Raw genomic sequence first — 19969 nt, 5'->3', positions numbered from 1 at the left:
TGCCCGTTTCATATTTTTTTCTGTATTTTTTATTTATTTCCATTGCCCATTGCTCCCTCTATTCATCCATATCTATCTATCTATGCATACTTCTTTTCCTATGCTCTGTTTCGCTATATCCTCAGCATCGTTTAATTTTCCCCTCTCCCTTCCCCTTCATTCTCTTACATTTTTTTGCAATCCACCTTTCATTTTCTGGGCAGAGATGGCTCTCACACAGTTGTCCAGCAACATTTTTCCCGCTCTTCATTGCCGCGAGAGTCAGAATATTTTTGTCGTTCTGTCATTCCTAACTCAGGCTTAACCCGCGCACCGACGGGGGGGGGCGGATATCCGCCCCCCCCCCCTGAGGTTTTTCGCGAATAGCGGGAAAACCGCGGCGCGTAGCGCCGCGAAATTTGGTATGACTATTCCCTTATCAATTTTACACATGGTGTGCAAGTTTGAACCTCCTACCTTTCAAGGTCAGGTCACCAGGTCACTTTGAATGACCCAACCTCAAGTCACTTTTTTGCAACTTTGTCACCGTGCCAGAGCTACAGTAGATGTCGGAGGCCTTTGAAAGTCGCAGGATGTTATAAGGTCATTAGTAGCTACAATTTGTATATCTCGGAATTTTGATATCGGTGACCTAAGGTCAGGTCAATTTCGCGACCTCCCCATTATAAGTCAATGGGGGAAAAATCAACTCCCTGTTTTTACCACTAAAACGGGTCGGAATGGCCCCATATACCATACATGACTTCATATACGATCAACCTTCACTACCTTGAGGTCTGTTTTGCTGTTGGGCAGCTGTGAGGTCATGTGACGTCATCAAAGGTCACCAAAGGTTGTTGGCCAATAACTCCGTACAGGAGCAAGATACAGACGCGTGGATGGTCTCATTGTGTTCAGCTCGTCAAGACGCATCGAATGATATACATGATGACCTCGAGGTCACGTGACCTGAGGTCAACCTTTGACCTTGACCTTTCGAGGTCAACATATATATCATTCGATGCGGATTGACGAGAGGATCACGATGATGCCCTTAGTTTGTTCCTATCTTGACTAATTCGAAAGTTATTCGAGAAAAACTCTCTCCATATTTAGCGCCGCCATTTTGACTTTTTCGACCCCTGTGACGTCATCTTTGACCTGACCTGAAAATGACCTTAGTAAAAATTGTAGATCTTGACCGTGCGTATCTGATGCCGTTTACCGCTTGTCGCTATCTTGCTTCGTTCTCGAGATCTCAGGGGGGGCGGTCATCCGCCCCCCCCCCCGTCGGTACTAAGTTGGCGCAGACCCCCGTCGGTGCGCGGGTTAACACCATCCCATTGCCTAATGCAGCAATTCATTCACAAGAGAAGATCCAAGAACACCACTGAGCCATGCCGGCTCTTATCTTCGCGCGAATAAAATAACGCAAACGGTGCTGTAATTCGTTCTTATCTCATTAAGCCACTAATGATAGCGAGTAAAAATTAAATTACAAGCTAGAGTTTCTCATCTCAGCTAAGTGTGCATGAATTGCCCTCACAAAACTGACCGTAAAATGTGCCTTATCAGTCCCGCCCCACATCCCTTCCAGTCCCCGGCCGCAGAAACATTGCGGCACAGCATACCATTACAGGCGCTGTACAGTGCTGCCATCTATGAGCGCTCAGGTGAAACATCAGACCAGACGCTCGTCGGCCGGCCTTCAAAGCACTGCGTCAAGTACCTTCCTAATTATTATTGCTCTGTCAAGGATATACTTTTGATTATTCATAATAAGCCCTGCTACACATCCTTCAATAGCATTGTTAAAGAAGCAATCATATTTTCAACTAAAACGAATGCTAGATTTTCACTGAGTTCGAGACCTATACTCTCCATGATGCATCTAACACCTGTGCCGACATTATGACCAACTGTTTAGCTCACGTTTCCGGGATCAGGATGACCTGTCGCCGGTCCGTCAGCTCATCAGTATGTAGATCAGGTGGCAATAAACGGGTAACGGAGTCAACACTCCAGTTGCATGAATATCTCTCACGGATTACGTTCCCCGCATGCGGTACTCTCTCGCGGGAATCACTGCAATCAGCGTCGCACTATTGAGCTCTGGGGCAGCGAAATAGAATGGCAATAAGACAGCGGATGTGCTGGGTAATGGTATCTTTTGCAGCTACTCACAGCTGCAGCTTCCGTCCACATGGATGTTGGAAAAATATACGATTTTAGGAGTGCAGTTTTTCCTAATTATTTCACCCTTACTTATCCGAAAATGGGAAAGAATGAGCCTTCAAGCACAAACCACGTCTGTCTCTCAAAAATGTAAATCTTCTATGGTATTCTTATGACGAGTTTCGAATGTGTGTACATAAATGAATTGTAATTATTGGATAAATACTCCCACCCACCCCATTGTTACACATGAAATTCAATTAAGCTTTGTCAACAAACAGCATACCAGTTGAAATATGGTTGAGCAATTTTGGTAAATTGAATGACATTACTTAGAAGCATTGCATCAGTTCCAGTGGCATTACAGGCTTGCCGTACTTGCTCTATTTGTATTTGCTCATGATATATTTGTTCGGAAGAAATAACATCACCTAATAATTTAGTTACCCTGTGTACTGTACCCTATGCTTTTCTCACATTTAGCAAGACAGCTTTCTGTCATTTTTGCTGGAGTCTCATCACGGAAGTTTTTGACTGTCAAGCATCCTCACAAACGAAGTTAGATGACTCCTGGAAATTGCTATCTTCGTTCTACAAAATAGTTTTTAATCCTCTGCATTCAGAACTTGGTCAAAACTGTCTAACGTTGATCACGGAATGCATTTAGTGGCACCTAGCTGAATTATTGCGCGTGTGTGTGCTTTTTGTGCCCAAGTGAATGCCAACTTTACGAAAACCTGAAAACCTTCTGACCGGCCGGTTTTCAATCACCCAACACATGTTCTGAAGGACGCCCTGACAGCTTATCGACATCGCCTTATTGGTCCGTTCGCGAATGACGCGAAACAGAGTGGTCAGCAGCTGACCTGTGACGTGTGTCTGTCCTCTGCTGCAGTTGGCGGCCTCAGACGCCCGGACTGTGCGGCTCCGATCCGTCTACCTCTCCACTTCTGGCCAGTTCCGCTGCGAGGTCTCACTGGAGGCGCCCTCTTTCGACACGTTCTACGACTTTGGGGACATGATTGTCGTCGGTGAGTGCTCACTGCTCCCAGACGAGTCGGCGGAGTTTAATTGGAGGAGCCATCAGCCATAAAGCATGTGTATGCGTCGCGTGTCTATGTGAGATTTCCGTGGTCATTCGTCAACTGAAATTGGCTTTGTTCGTAAGTTACAATGGCCACAATGGATTTCGACTTGTCCAAGGTGAAGCTGGCAGGTTTATTTCTGCATTATGGTCCGAATATGTCACTATTCCTCCGTTCGTCATGTTGATGACCGCTGCCATTTACCGTCATTTTGGTCCTAGCCCCCCGGAAGAGGCCTATCACAAGCGACTGAGGACACAAATGTGCCACGCCATCGATTTATAGAAGTTCGAGCTCTGGCTAGACAGGATCAGAGTCTTCAATCTCGTTTAATTAAAGGCTTCAAAAGATAATTGCTTTGGTCACGTTTTGCCAAAGATTTTTAATTAAGTGGCCGTCTTTTCCGAGGCAGCATCCCTGGGGTAAGCGTATGTCCATGCCATTGACCGACACTGGATGGGAAGAAACGGCCGGCAGCCGACTGAGGTCCTGGCTCATCAGCATTCATTGCTGCTCTGGCTCAACTCTTTACGAGGTGGCATTAGTATCAGTCTGTCTAGCGGACATCGTAAATAGATCTCAAGGGACGCGGCAGAATTGGAAGTGTCTCCGAGGAAGAGATTTGATATTAGTCCCCAAATCGAGATATCCAGGTTTTCCAATTGAATCAGACCAGACACAGGCTATCTAGCACCTGCACTTTTGTGTGCATACTGATTAGTGGGGCCTGTCAATTTCACAAGAAGAAGTGGCCATCAGACCTATTCAGACGTAACTCATTGGACCAGAATTGTGTTTTTATCGCACTTATGTCAGCCTGATTGAGCGTCGTTCTTAAATTGAATCATCAGTCTTCTCTAAGTGTGATTTATTTTCATCGTTAGGAATGACACCAATATCGTGCCTAAATCAAGAGGGATTAGTCAGAGTTAAACGCACTTACACAATTACTCACAGAGATATGTTTTAAGCTAACAATGCCGATCCTAGACCCCCATCAGCTGATCGTCATCTCTCTGTCTTGATCGCCACCATTTTACATTTTTGACGAAATAAAGTTTATGTTGCACCCGGCGTTTAAATACTCTTACGGAACATTTCGTAATTGTGATTCATTCACAATGAATTTCTTTGTTTTGTGATGAATAAGCTCGATATCATGCCTTTTGATCTGATAGTAAAGGCATGTGTTGACTTCTATGATGCTGATAAGATCCAAGAGGCGAAAGACCTTCTGTGGGATTCGGTCATCAATGTACACCACGGAGAGCGCAGGGACCTGCGTAACATCAAACGGAAGAATTCAGGTACTAGCTCGAAAGCAAGGGCAGACTGTGAAGACATCATCAAGGCAGTGCAAGTTTGTGACAGAGAGGGCACGGCTTTGCCCAAGTTTTATGCCATTGATCTGAGAAATATCCCTCACTCAACACCAGAGAACCTTGATGTCACAGTTCTACTTAGTCAATTCAGCCAGATGCAGACTGACATGAAGGAAATGAAATCTGCGTTACAAACCATTCAAGATGAAGTCTCAAAATCCAGTCAAGTCCAGTCAAAGTCCGACTCTTCAAGCACATGGGCCGCAGTTGCAGCCACTGTGCCGAAGCAATTGGATATACCATCCTCTGGAACCGAATATCATCAGAGGCAGGGAAGTGAGCAACAACAGAAGGCTCTACCACAGATGAAATCGAGACAGCAGCACCCGAGTCAGCCACTGCACCAGCCGTCAAACCAGCTGTTGCCTTCAGAGTCAGTGCCGTTGCCGCTGCGCACGGCACCTGCGCAACAGGAACAGCAGCGGCCGCAGAACCATACTACTGACGACGAGGGATTCACTACAGTGACAGTGACAAGGAGAAAGAGCAGCCGTCAGAAGATGGAGGTGAAAGGAACCGGCTCTTCCACCCTGCTAAGAGGTGTCGCGCCTCCTCCAAAGACGCTGGACCTTTTTGTGGGGCGCCTGGATTCTTCCACGACCAGTGACGCCGTTGAAACGCACGTCAATTGGATTCTACAGGGAGCTGGGAAGGCAGCAGTGGAAGAGATTCCCCACTGTGCTGCAGCCTACGGTTACAGAGGGTATAAGGTGTCCGTCCCTGCTGACACAGCCAGGTTAGTGCTTCTCTCCGAGAAGTGGCCCAAACACGTTTCTGTCAAGCGATTCTTTCAGCCGAGGGGAACACAGGGGAACAGAAATATGAGCGGTTTGTCTAGGAAACGTACCAACTTGAGTCCTCTGTCCCGCAGCACGAGCGTGGGCAACATGGTGGCATGTGGCCGATGAAGGTACATACTGCAGTTCTTAGGACTACTACATGATCAAAGCCTGCTCCTTCAATTGTAACTCATTGAAAAATTCCCTTTCCGATGTAGCTGAACTTTGTTCTATGAATGATTTAGTTTTCTTACAAGAGACGTGGCTGTCTAAATTTGAACTTTTCATGTTGAACAACATTCACCAAGATTTTCTTGGTATGGGTGTTTCTGCTATTGACTCATCTACTGCTCTCTTAGCTGGCAGACCGTTTGGTGGGGTGGCAATCTTATGGAAAAAGTCATTGCAATCTAGTATACGGGTTAAGGTGATAAATGATCGCATCATGGAGATTAATATTGCCACAACCATTGGCGCCGTATGTCTTTTCAATGTGTATTTACCAACTGATTACAGAGACTCAGAAAGTCATGACCAGTTTTGCATGTCATTGGGACAGTTAGCTTACAATATTGATGTTGCGCGCTCCAGAACAAGTCACATTGGTATCATAGGTGATTTCAATGCCAACAGTTATGGCTCTCGTTTTTTTGGTGAATTGATTGAGTTTTGTGAGGAAAATGAACTTGTCGTTTCTGACGTTAAAAATTTGGGTTTATCGGCGAATACATTCACCTATGTCAGTGCTGCCCATGGAACTGTATCCTGGATCGATCATTGCATTTGTAGTCCCAGCCTGCATGATAATGTCCACAACATATTGGTGAAGTATGACGTTTGTTTCACAGATCATATGCCTCTGGTGGTTGAATTTAACTTTCAGAGCGTTGAGCTTGTCACTTTGGCCCCAGAGGTTCCCTCCTATCGAAAAATTTGTTGGAGATCTGTAAATGTAGAACAAGTTCAACTTTATAATCAGTCAGTACGTCTAAAGTTGAGAACGTTCTGTGCTGAAGTTGATGATCTCACTGGCACTTGCGTTGGGGATTGTAGGGATGATTCCCATATTCATAAACTATCCCATTGCTGCAAGGCGTTCACTGAAGCTGTCATTTTGAGCGGCCAGCAATGCTTTGGTTCTAAGCAAGTTCACCAAAAGCACGTCAGGCCTTTTCCAAAATGGAATGAGACTGTGAAAATCAAGCACAATACAGCTCGTAATTCTTTTTTTCGTTGGAGGTCTGCTGGCTCTCCCAGAGACGGTCCTCTGTCAGCTCAAATGAGGGAATCAAGGCTGGCTTTCAAATATGCTTTGCGGAGATGTAGGAGAGAAAGAGATATCTTCAATGTAAATAAGCTTGCTTTGTCTTTGTTGAACAGAGAGCATAATCAATTCTGGGCACACGTGAGACAGCTGCTTGGTGGTCAAAGTTCCTTTCCACCTAGCTTTGGGGGTGTCACAGGAGCTGCGAACGTAGCGAATATGTGGGCCGATCATTTCAAAACTGTTCTAAATGACGATAGCTGCAGCAGTGGTCAAGCAATTATCAACCATATCATCAATGATCGGCTGCCTGATGTTCTCCCCATTACCAGGGAGGAAGTGTCGAGTGCTATAGCCAAAATGAAAGGTGGAAAAGCTGCAGGCTGGGATCAGATGTACAGTGAACATCTGCGTTATCTTGAAGCTGATAACTTATATGTCATAGTCTCCATATTTAACAGCATACTGAACCATGGAAACGTCCCTGATGATCTCATTTATTCACTGTTGACGCCATTAATTAAGGATAAAAGTGGTGCACTTGATGATAAATCGAACTATAGGGCAATCGCTTTATCCACAACTTTATCAAAAGTCTTGGAACTTATTCTGGTTGACAGGCTTCTACCGCTATTAAGAACAAATGATGCGCAATTTGGATTTAAGTCTAATCATTCAACAACGCATGCTACATATGTTCTTAAAGAAACAGTTCACTATTACACTAGACAAGGAAGCCCAGTGTACGCCTGCTTCCTTGATGCAAGCAAAGCATTCGATAGAGTGAATCACGCTAAGCTCTTTCAAATACTCCAAGAAAGGGGTGTTCCGTTACCATATCTGAAACTGTTAACTCATTGGTACAGGTCCCAGATGATGAGCGTCAAATGGGCAAATAGCACATCCTATTCATTTCCGGTCGCAAACGGTGTTCGCCAGGGTGGATGCTTGTCACCATTATTGTTCAATGTATACCTGGACGATCTCCTTCAAATGTTACAATCTACTGGCATAGGATGTCACGTTGGTGGCTGTGCTGTAAATGTACTGGCGTATGCTGACGATATTGTTGTCTTGTCGCCATCAAGGGGTGGTTTACAAGAGCTTGTCAAAATATGTGAATCGTTTGCTGTGTCCAGGGACATACAATTCAATGCTAAGAAGAGTGTATGCATGGTGTTTAATCCCCAGCGTCCAAGTGCATCTTCGCATCTGTCCATGTCACAACCCCCAATTGTGAGGTTGTCAGGTACCAACCTAACATGGGTTGATGAGTTTAAGTATCTTGGGCATGTGATTAACAGCAAACTGAATGATAGCAGCGACATGCGTAAGCTGAAGAGATCGCTATACTATCGTGCTAATATGCTTTGCGCGTTGGTAGGCCATGCTAAAAGAGAAATTCTGATAAAGCTGTTTAAGTCCTACTGCGCGAACCTGTATGGGTGTGAGCTGTGGGATCCATGTAAAGAAAAAAATGTGTTTCGTGAACTGTGTGTGGCGTATCACTCATGTGTGAAGAAAATAGTCAAACTACCGAAATCATTCAGGAACCATCCTCTCTGTCTAGCTCTTCAAATTCTCCCCTGTCCTATGCTAGTAGCAAGCAGACAGCTTCTGTTCTATAAAATACTCCACAGTAGTGAAAATGTGTTGATAAAGAGCTTGCTTGACAGTGACATTGGACAAAATGGTATAGCAGCGAGCGTGCATCTTGCCATCCGACGTGAATATGATATCATGGCCTTAGACTTGTCTTCCTCCTCTCGTGCAGACATTTTGAATATTTTCTTAGGTAGTCTGAAAAGAATGGTCAATCAAAATCCGACATATCATGCTCATGTGAGAAGTGTCATTACAGACAATGTATGAAGCTGAGACGAGCTTCCTCTTGATCGATGTGCGTGCTTGCACTGATTTTAACGTTCTGAATATGAATATCTTGATGTGTGTGTGTGTGTGTTTGTGTATGTATGGATGTAATGATTGTGTTAGCTGTCACTGGAACTTCCTGTATGCACCAATGATGGTGTGAAATAAATGGCAAAATAAATGGCATTATTATTATTTCGGCTTCGAAAAATCACGCAAATGACACACCTTGCATTTCAGCTTAGCCGATGCAACTCGTCAAAGCCCTAACAGCAGTCCTGCGCTTAATTAAATGGTTTAAACTCGGCTTAGAAGAGGCATTATTGGACTTAACTACGCACCGCGCTGGCGGTAGCTGATATATCCGCGGCTCGTAACATGTTTATTACTGAGATGTGGCACAGTGCCATTCTACTTTATGTGACAATATGGAGGCACTCGGCGGTACGTCGTCTGACATCCCCGATCTCCATGCATCGTAACAACACAATGCATACACAATTGGCCGTTTGTCAGCGTAATGCTGTACTTGCGCCACATTCACCCATATGTGGTAATCGAAACAACATAAAAAGATTGCCCTTCATCAAGTGCACAACCGTCTTTAGGGTGTAGGCTGCGGTACCAAACATAAATATAGCCCTGACAAGACAGTGTTCTAAACAGCGCTGCTTACGGATGCGTCTATACATTTATACCAGCAGCCTGCCCACCGTGACTGACGCGCATCACTACCAACATGGCACCGGTCGTTATCAGACGGCCTACAACAGGAGCTGTACACACACCGAGCCCGACCAACAGCCCCAACAAAAGCCGCCAGCCTGTTTGGTCACCGCTTATGCGAACATCAAAGTCCAACTCAGAGCTACATCGACCTGAGCTGGAGCCGTTTAGTTTGACTTCTGGGCCTCAAATGGAGACAAGTTCGCCTTAGTTATACAGGCGAAAAACCAACGCAAATGTCGCTTCTAGAGTGAAACCAGAGAACGAAAAGTCTTCGTCGGAAGTACGTCTTTCCTAACTCGCATCCCTGACCGGCGTTCGCAAAGTGCCCGTTCACATTTTCAGTTAAATAATGAATCCAAGTCGGCGGGCCGAGCCTGCATTATGTATCTGGTAGGAGAGCGGGGTCGTCGTGCGCGCTGGCTACGACATGCATCGCTCGCTGACCCGTCGGCCGCTCGTGTCGCCTTACTCTTTAATCCGACCGGCTGTCACTGGGGGGTCGTGCCTCCGCCGGAGAGTCGTCCGTCCTCCCAGACGACTTGGCGTCCGCTCCGAGAGAGAGCGTCCCCGACGCTGCCAATGTGAAGTCCGGCGGCAGCTGCAACACCACTCGACATCGACACAGGCGCGGGGGGAGGGGGGGGGGGCAGGGGGCGCTGACCTTTGGACTGTGTCGGTCACATCGAAACGAGCGCGGCCGCCGCACCGCCACTGACCCAGTACGCGGAATAGGAACAGGGAGTACGATACGGCCCCATGAACTTGGATTCGAGGAATTTAGAGGACATGAGGACTGCATGATTGATTAGTGAAAGGAATGGGACGCGGACAATCCCACATGGTAGTATATCAATCTGTGCCTCCGTGTCTACCAGGCATCAAAGGCTGCATTTGCATCTGTTCGGCAGTAATTTTAACGAAAACAAAGATAGCGTCACTTCGATCTGATCTTAGAGTTCACCAGCAGTACAGTACATACATGCTTTTGGGATTACCATGCGTTAAGGTACTATATATGTCAACATCACCTTGCTTATCTTACGTATATGTGTCACATATTTAATTTGAGATGCACTCAACGGCATGGGTTGCATAAAATCCGAAGTATTTCATTTACCCTTCCATTGTACTTGGGTTTCCCGAAACAGAAGTTCAGTAGCAAATCGGCCTTCGAGTGCAGCCTCCCAGGCCCCAGCTCATCTACGAATCTATTCACTAGCTGCACTTCGGTCTTCCCCAGCACTGTCCCTCTGGAGAACCGAAATTGTGGTCCTGTGTGGCCTGCTGGCCGCTGAGGCCGGGTGCGCCGCCAAGATTATCTCGCACGTGGTACCGGCCCGTGACCGATTTCACGGCCTAACCCCATTAGACGGTGCGGCCCTGAGCGATCGGCCCGGAACGTCGGCCGCCGGCGGGCGGCCGACAAAGCCTCCGGAACGAGAGGCTCACTTCAGGAGGAAGAAAGCCGGAATCGCTTTCCGTTTCAGTGTCGAACACCTACGGGAACACAGAAATTGGAAGACGTTGATCGGTAGCGTGTCTAGAAATGTTTGCAGAAATAGTCTGACAATCGATCCAATGCGCTCAGAATTTATGTCGCTCGTTAGCAAATCAATGTCAATAAACATAAAGCCAGTTGATGTGCGTCATTAGCGATATTTCTGTCAGTTTGACGGTCGACAGGGTACCTAAGTATGTTCCAATTAGCCACGGCGGACAGTTTCCGCGGCGTACTCCGAAACGCCGTAAACTAAACCTTTGCACGCGAGCTCTGACATAAAGATCCTGTCGTTTACAGTGCAGCCACGCCAAGGTCCGCAGATACACGGTCTTCAGAATAGCTACCAGGTCGGCGAACGACTGCGCCTGAACTGCACGCTGGCCGGATCCAAACCCGCTGCGGCCCTCAACTGGTACATCAATGAAGAAAAGGTAGGCAAACGGTTCGCGATCGCTAGACAGCATTCATTCCAGAGCGGCGTCTTGGAAGTTTTCTGTTACTCATTTGACGAAATTCAGGTTTAGATGGCTGGTCTATACGTTGGTCGTTGAGTGAACGGATACGTTGGTGATAAAGTTTTGAGCTTTTTACGTAAACAAGACACGACATTTATGAGGCTGGTTATAAACGCTTGAATGCATAGCGTTTGATGTTTCCTCCTGAAATTGAGCTCTAAACTTCAACGCATTAAAAACTTGACGTGTTCTGTGGATTAATTCCTCACAAATCCTGCCAATAATTTCGCTGATTGATTGCGGATACACTTTCTAGCAGAAACATTATTATTCATAATGATTTCTACAATAAGTGCTAGCCAATGTAAGAAAGCTTTCCTCATCATACTAAGCGTCTGCCCAATCAGGCTCCGCTGGCGGTCACGCCTATTCGCCGTTCCCAAAACAGACTATGCCGCTGACCTCGGCCTAACGACAGCGGTCGTCGTTACTGCAGGCCGAAATCTAACTGAGGCTCGCCGAGCGGCCCGGGCATCCTCCGCCAGTTCCATTTCACCCGTCCCAATATAACAGCGCCACCCTTCGTCCGGGCCGCGTCAAATTATCACCATGGGAGCGCGCAGCTGGCTAAACTGGCGGCCCGGCCGACCGACTGGCCTCTCAGTCGGACTCGGGTCGTCTCCACAGCACCCCGAACGCACAGAACCGAACCACCAAACACCAAACCGAACCGAACCGAACCGAACTGACTCCAACGCCTCCACCGCTGCGGAGGTGACCTCCACTCACGACGCGGCGGCACTCACGAGCTGACGAGCTACCCTTTTACGACGCGACTTGGTCGCGAGTGGCGCGCTGAGTGTCACTCGTGGCCGCACAGGCACACCGTCTGAGGGCTCTTCAGCCGGTGGTCTGCCGACCGGGGCGGCCGCCGAGACGGCAGCGCTCGCGGCCGCCGAGGCGCCGGAGACGCCGGTGCTTGGGTCCAACTGGCCGCCGGCTCACGGCTCAAATGACAGTCGTTTGTGCTCTGATTTAGGGAGTCGTAAAGCGGACGGGACACGGACGGACACGCCCGGTCCCCGCTGGTCCCCGGTGCCGGTCGGCCGCAGACGGGGCTCGTCACGCCAGCGGGCGGCACCATGACCCAGTCCCGGGTCCACAGCAGGCTCATTGTTAACGCGACGTCCGAGTAAATTATAGACGTTGCGGAGCTTCACAAGGTCTTACACTAGACAACGGTGGAATAGGCCGAGGGCCATTTTATGGCCCAGAAAACCAACGTGAATTTTGGGTTGGATTTTGATTGCTAATGCGATGGGAAAATTGACATAAATACTTCTCAAATTAATCAGTAGCAAAAATATGATATCATGATATGTCTCATATTTTCCTAATATATCTCAGCACTTTAGCTTTTTACCTACACATTGAACGGTTTTCTTTCTACATCACCTTAAAGGCATTAAGCGTGGAAGACAGAGTAGACGTGCACAGGCTTTGAGATAAGCTGCCGTTATATAACAGTTTCAAATAATTTATTCAGCGTACCTGTACGGCTTCAAAGCGTCCTACCATGAGCTTTCAGTTTGTCAGATGCACGTGCTCTGGTTGTCAGAGGGTGCTTACAGGATGCCTCATGGAACGCCTCTGGCACGGCTGGTTCTCATTAAACATTAACCCTCGCCGGCACAGGGGGGGGGGGTTGTTGCACCCCCCCTAAGGTTTTTCGCGAATAACTCGCGTAAAAAGCGGCCGATCGCGACGAAACTTTCAGTACCCTCGCATTGATCAATTTTTCACCTAGCCTGAAAATTTCATGACCCTGACCCCAATGACCTTTGACCTGTGACCTCTTTTCTGTGACCATGTTTGGCCGAAATCGCGGTTCGGCGCATGTCGGCTCGCATTAGCCGCGCGTTTGCAAGCTTTTCGTGGTTTCAAACGTTCAAACATGTGATTTGATGTTGCTCCCATACATTAGGGTGGGTGTCAAGGTCACCTGAAGGTCAGGTCAGGCCATTGACCTTTGGTGACCTCGGGTGACCTCGGTTCAGTTTTTCGAGTTTTACATGTTTCTAGGCTAGTTTTTGGAGCTGAATTCGAATTTAGCAACCATTTGAACATTTACGAAGTAGTTTTGGTGCCTTCGTAACATGTTACGAAGCTGTCCGAGGCGGTTGACACGTATTACGAATACCCGTCACAACCCCTACCGGTTGACCTGACCTGACCTGACCCGACCTGGTCTAAATGCTTAAAGACATCATCTCTGATCAAAAATAACACGATATTCGTGATCAGCACCCCGGAAAACCACACAGCAGCCACACTTTACGACTTTCTAACATGTCCCGATTTTCCCGGTTTTCGGGTCATTGACCTGACCTGGAAGGTCACCCGATGACCTAGGACCTTAACCCGCGCACCGACGGGGGGGGGCGGATATCCGCCCCCCCCTGAGGTTTTTCGCGAATAGCGGGAAAACCGCGGCGCGTAGCGCCGCGAAATTTGGTATGATTATTCCCTTATCAATTTTACACATGGTGTGCAAGTTTGAACCTCTTACCTTTCAAGGTCAGGTCACCAGGTCACTTTGAATGACCCAACCTCAAGTCACTTTTTTGCAACTTTGTCACCGTGCCAGAGCTACAGTAGATGTCGGAGGCCTTTGAAAGTCGCAGGATGTTATTAGGTCATTAGTAGCTACAATTTGTATATCTCGGAATTTTGATATCGGTGACCTAAGGTCAGGTCAATTTCGCGACCTCCCCATTATAAGTCAATGGGGGAAAAATCAACTCCCTGTTTTTACCACTAAAACGGGTCGGAATGGCCCCATATACCATACATGACTTCATATACGATCAACCTTCACTACCTTGAGGTCTGTTTTGCTGTTGGGCAGCTGTGAGGTCATGTGACGTCATCAAAGGTCACCAAAGGTTTTTGGCCAATAACTCCGTACAGGAACAAGATACAGACGCGTGGATGGTCTCATTGTGTTCAGCTCGTCAAGACGCATCGAATGATATACATGATGACCTCGAGGTCACGTGACCTGAGGTCAACCTTTGACCTTGACCTTTCGAGGTCAACATATATATCATTCGATGCGGATTGACGAGAGGATCACGATAATGCCCTTAGTTTGTTCCTATCTTGACTAATTCGAAAGTTATTCGAGAAAAACTCTCTCCATATTTAGCGCCGCCATTTTGACTTTTTCGACCCCTGTGACGTCATCTTTGACCTGACCTGAAAATGACCTTAGTAAAAATTGTAGATCTTGACCGTGCGTATCCGATGCCGTTTACCGCTTGTCGCTATCTTGCTTCGTTCTCGAGATCTCAGGGGGGGGCGGTCATCCGCCCCCCCCCGTCGGTACTAAGTTGGCGCAGACCCCCGTCGGTGCGCGGGTTAAAATTGGGTATCATCGGCTTCCTCTCGTGACGGGCAACACGCTCGTTTTTTTCCGCGAAGCTCTAGATCGATCAGGGGCCAAACGCAAGGGGGGGTCGTACCAACCCCCCCCCCCCCCTTGTGCCGTCGAAGGACTCAAAATGGCCTGTGCCGGCGAGGGTTAGATTATTCTCCTGAAATACTCCCTCAGCACTCAGCGACATGGTCGGAGGTGACTTGCTCCCTTTGATCTCACAGAACACGTCTCATGTATTATTGGCAAACTCATTGCACAAAAAAAACATGCACACTATTCAGCCATGATTGTGCAATGGTTGTGGGCTGCAAGATATTGAGCGTAAACACTCTCTGATTCACAGTCTATTCATCGCATGATGTGAAATAAATTGTGATGGTTCTTTGATTATGCCTGTTATTCCACACAATCTTTGACCACATCTACTCGTATAACCACGTCCACATATTCATGATTTTCAAGTCCTTTTAGGACTTAAGCCTGCCCTTATCACTAGAACTTCAACACTGAAATGTCATCAAGCCATTCTCCGTAAGCACATCATCCTCTCCACACCACTTTTGACACCAGTCCTGTGACCTACCTCCCCCAGGCGACTCCGTTGCAGCTGGTGCAGCTAGTGGAGGTGACCACTTCTGACTGCAGTCCTGTGACCTCCCTCCCCCAGGCGACTCCCGACTCCGTTGCAGCTGGTGCAGCTAGTGGAGGCGACCACTTCTGACACCAGTCCTGTGACCTCCCTCCCCCAGGCGACCCCTGTTCAGCTGGTAGAGCACGCGCCGGTGCGCGGCGCCGACGGCCTGGAGACGGTCACCCTGGGCCTGGACACGCCGGTGCTCAGCCAGCACGTTCACCACGGCAGGGTCAACGTCAACTGCACGGCCTCGGTGGCCAACGCCTACTGGGAGAGCCGCATCGAGTCGGCCAGCGTGCACGTGGCGCAGAAACTGGCCGTGCTGGAGAGCACGGACATGCGCAACAGCGCGAGAGGTGAGGGAGGCTCGGCGGAGCACGCAGGTGGAGCGCCGCCAGCGGGTGATGCCTATGGGTCACTACATCACCTGTTTTCAGTCTACCAGTGCAGTATAATGTCCGCAATCGCGCACTACAGTTTACTATACAGCCTAAAAAAAATGATACAGTTTGCTATCATTCTTACAGAACTACCTATTACCTTTTTTAAGTATCTCTTTAGACCGATACAGTCTAAAAATCGCCACTCCTATAGAAGTATTACGCTTGAACTTTGAGAGCACAAATATGTTTAAGCTCAATTTTTACATAAATCAGCCTAGACCGAACTCGTTACTGAAATATGCCGTTCAGCTATCTCATCACATAGCATACACTAAATCTACCCGTCACTGAGACACGGCGGATCCGTATCGGCGCGAAATGTCTGCCGCGGCGGCTCAGAGTTGCAACCATCACCTGACATTTTAGACGGGCATTGCACACTAGTGGAGAAACGTGTCGCTCATGCTCAAGCGCGTTTCGCTCTATTCCTTATTCCGGGGCAGGATATGCCCGACGTTTTGATGTCATTGCATCGTGAATAATGCATGCATTTCTGAAAGGCATTTCGGTCTGCATCTAATGCATCGAGTCGTTACTGCATATGCGATACGTCACATTAGGCAGGCATTCGGGTTCCGCAAACCCCTGACCAAGGCCCTCTAAGCCCCTGACCTTGAGCTTAAGCTTTTAAGGCTCGAGTTGGCTGAATTTTCGGAAAATTGTGGTAATTTTACTTTTAAGAACATGAAACGAAACATTGTTGTTTGTAATGCATTTGTAGAACGAATTGAAGACTATTTTACTAATTGTTTACATAATTAAAAATAAAATATTCGTAATACGGGCATCAGTGTTTGGATGTGTCTATACATAACCTGCGTATATTTGTGTGTGCTAATCTATATGTTTGACCCTCTTATTATTATTTTTTTTCTCTCTCTCTCATTCTTTCACTCTCTCCCTCTCCCTCTCTCTTTCTCTCTCTCTCCCTCTCCCCCCTCTCTCTCTCCCTCCTTCCCCTCTCCCTCTTTATCTATCAATCTATTTATCTCTATCTGTTTCTTTCCTAGATGTGTGAGTCTTTTCACATCATTTGCGACAGTCTCTGTCTACGTTTGTGTAAATCTCTGCGTGTCTATGTGTGATTGCCCGTACACCCGTCGATTGAACACCGTCCCAAGTGTGTTCCACTATAGTTGCGGCATCACACAGTACTGCCAGCGAGGAACAATTGGCCGTCCCCGGTCGATATTCAGTGGGCCATTGCCATATTTCTTGCCGACGTGGGGGCGCGGCCAGCCTGCCTGTTTGGACTGTTGTTCCTCGGTAGCTCATCAAGGTTGCTATGAACGACCAATTTATCATGTCGGGCCTACCTGACGCCGGACTAATTGCTGGCTCAAATGCAAACCGATGGCCACAGAGGGGCGCATTGTGTTCCACTCACTGACCAGTGTGGACTGGGAGTGGGTGCTGAGCGGCGACACTGAGTGACAAACGGAGACTCGAGAGGGGGTCCGAGGGAGGCGGGGCCTGTGAATGACCACCCATCATTCTGAGGGCTTTTGATGGTGCCCGCACAGTTGATAGGTGGCTGTGGCCCGTTGTTGAATGTGAATATAATGACTATGGTATAAAATATTGCGACTGACCTTTGCAGTGGCCACTTCCTAGCGGTCATTGCGCAGTACTCATGCTGTAAAAACGGGGATTTGGTGTCACAAAGGCTTCCTTATTATTTATGTTTTATTGCTAAAAAGGACTCAACCCAGTACCCACGTAAGGTGTTTTTATTGTTTTTTCTTCTTTTGTTTCACCACACCACCAGCCAGACTGTAACATATAAAATCAATCCAAATAAGACGCACTGTTTCTTCTCCGCAGGTTTGCGGTGGGCCTACGCCAGCTGGTCAGTACCTCTTCTCCTGCTTTCGTACCTGACTTGGATGAGGTGAGGCCTCTACCGCTAGACACATCTGCAAGACAGTGCATCCGTGCATCGGTGCACCAGAGTGCAGCGGAGTGAACCGGGGTGCAGCGGAGTGCTCCCGTGCACCCCCCGCACGGGCACTCCACGGGACACCTATAGAGTGGCGCGGCAGAACGAGAGCAACTGCACCGCTTATCGAGCTGCCGTGTCTGAGACAAAACGTTGCCAAACTCTTACGATACTATGCGGTAAATGGAACAGTGGAACGCAGGTGATCATGGGCTATGCTGAGATCCCACATGTGGGTTACAGCGACTGGAGGAAAGTGTTTGTGCGTGAGAAAAGTGCAGCAGCTGGTGTTATAGTATGAGCTGCAAGTACTCGTGTTGTGTACCTACACAATGCGAGATCGCTAGTTTGCAGATGAGAGCTGGCTTTGAGATTTGAAACATTCGAAATAGTCCCGATTTGAGACTCACTGCAGGTGTTAGATGAGATTAGCTCAGTCCTCGGACGAAATGTATATTTTCCTGCGTGATCCGTCAAACTCGGGTGAATACTAGATGTTTGTGGGTTTTGAGCTCTGATCATACGGTTGGAGTGTGTCCAGCTCCACCTTATCAGGTTTCACGTTAGTGAAACATCCCTTCAAGCTATATTTCGTGAATACCCGTTAAATGTTTGCTTTCTAGGGTAATATCTCGTAACGTACAAGGTGTGAAGAGGTTTGGTGTCGTCAGACTATCCATACATTCCTTGTGCGTGGCCCATGTAAATGTGTCATTTACTCGTTGTAAACTGTGAGTGACGGTTGTTGAGATGAGTCAGAAACAGTGTGCTATGTGCACTGTAGAGCTGCAGCGTGTGGTTTTGACTATGAAGAAAATACAAACGTTACGTAATTAAATGCGTGGTTAATTAAATAGCATTGACCGCTGCGCTGGTGGGCTGATTACTATATGCATACATGCAGCCCCTCAGCCTAATAAATATAGAAAATACAAATACGCTTCGCATGAGAGCTTTTCGTAACGTCAGACCAAGGTCCTCAGCGAAGAAATACTTCAAAGCACCTGGATGCTGCATACCATACGTACTCATCTCTGATCATATACCCTGAAATAAAGAAAACTTGCGTACAGGTGCGTAAACTAGGAACTGCTCAATATCAGGGTATAATAACTATTGGCAATGGTTGGTTTTGAGTAATACAATGGCTCAGCATCATCAAAATGAAGCACATCAAATATCTTTTGATGCCAAGGGCAATTTCGTCATTACCGAAAGTGACAAATAAAGAAAGGGAACTAAGACTTCCCTCAAAGGAATGATGGTTGAATGTTGATGAATTATGCCAATGATAAGCAATTATTTGAATCGATGAGACATTGGTGTTGTTACATATTATCCCACCCTTCCATACTGCAGTGTTGTTTTGTTTCCGCTCTGTAACTAGAGAGACGGATTTTTAGAGAGAATTAGCTAACTGGCCACGGTAGCTGAGAGTTATATACCACCACAAAGACATTCCACCTTTATCATAAGGACACTTTATCCGGATATTCGAGACTCGGACGTCGAGCCTTGGCCGAGACATTTCCGTTCACGACGCCCACGAGCCTATTGTGGCAGCTGTAAATTCTGAATTTATCACACCTGGCTGGGACGACCTTTGGACGATTAGATCAGTGGTCGAAGAAGAAGTAATTGCCACTAGCTGCGGCCAGACTGGTGGCGCTCTGAACCACGCCGTGACCCTGCAGATGACCTTTGTGGCCGTTCTGAATGCCTCTGAACGGTCAGCGCACGGCCTCTGACGCTACAGAAGGTCGTGGTATTCGACTCAGTAGCAGCCGACCAATCACAGACATTTGTCACCTGCAGTATATGAGAGAACAGAGCCGATGTGGCAAAGTGTCTCAGACTGTATTTCTGGTCAGGTTCGATGCAACAGAACTTTGATCCTTCAAAGGTTGAGATCGCGACTTGCTGTGAAGAATGTGATTTGAGTGCAGAAAGCTTTGATACTCCAATGAAATTGGATGTTGTTTTATTCATATCAAGTGTTCAGGCGAATGAATTTGGTTTCGTCAGGATGAATTGCATTCATGTCATGTTGGCGTTCTTTACAGTGGTAAAGTACACATAAACAAAATAAAATTATTACAATACAGGGTGGGGCAGCATAATCGGGAATAAATATCAAACGGGATTATTTGGTCATGAATTTAAAAATATAGCTCCAAGCACTATTTTAACAACATCCCATCAATCGGTCACCTTTTACCTGTCCCTCATCCTATTTGACCGCCCTTCGCGTCGATGACCTTCTCAAGGCGGGTCCAAAAGCACGCGCATGCAC

At 47.4% G+C, this 19969-nt stretch overlaps 1 protein-coding gene across 1 annotated transcript in view; it reads left to right on the top strand.

Annotated features, from left to right (window-relative positions):
• Nucleotides 1-18626, top strand: part of LOC122364966 (cell adhesion molecule 2-like) — a 36972-nt gene extending 18346 nt beyond the window's left edge. The window contains exons 3-6 of the mRNA XM_043335798.1: nt 3050-3185; nt 11064-11197; nt 15410-15650; nt 17562-18626. Coding sequence (XP_043191733.1) covers nt 3050-3185; nt 11064-11197; nt 15410-15650; nt 17562-17632 — 582 coding nt within the window. The 3' untranslated portion in view covers nt 17633-18626. The remainder of the gene's footprint in view (nt 1-3049; nt 3186-11063; nt 11198-15409; nt 15651-17561) is intronic.
• Nucleotides 18627-19969: the final 1343 nt, after the last annotated feature.

Source organism: Amphibalanus amphitrite, unplaced genomic scaffold (assembly GCF_019059575.1).
Source record: "Amphibalanus amphitrite isolate SeventyFive unplaced genomic scaffold, NRLGWU_Aamphi_draft 000709F_arrow, whole genome shotgun sequence".
NCBI lineage: Eukaryota > Metazoa > Arthropoda > Thecostraca > Balanomorpha > Balanidae > Amphibalanus > Amphibalanus amphitrite.
Note: the sequence above shows the minus strand (reverse complement) of the source record. Positions and strands in the feature narration are given on the sequence as shown.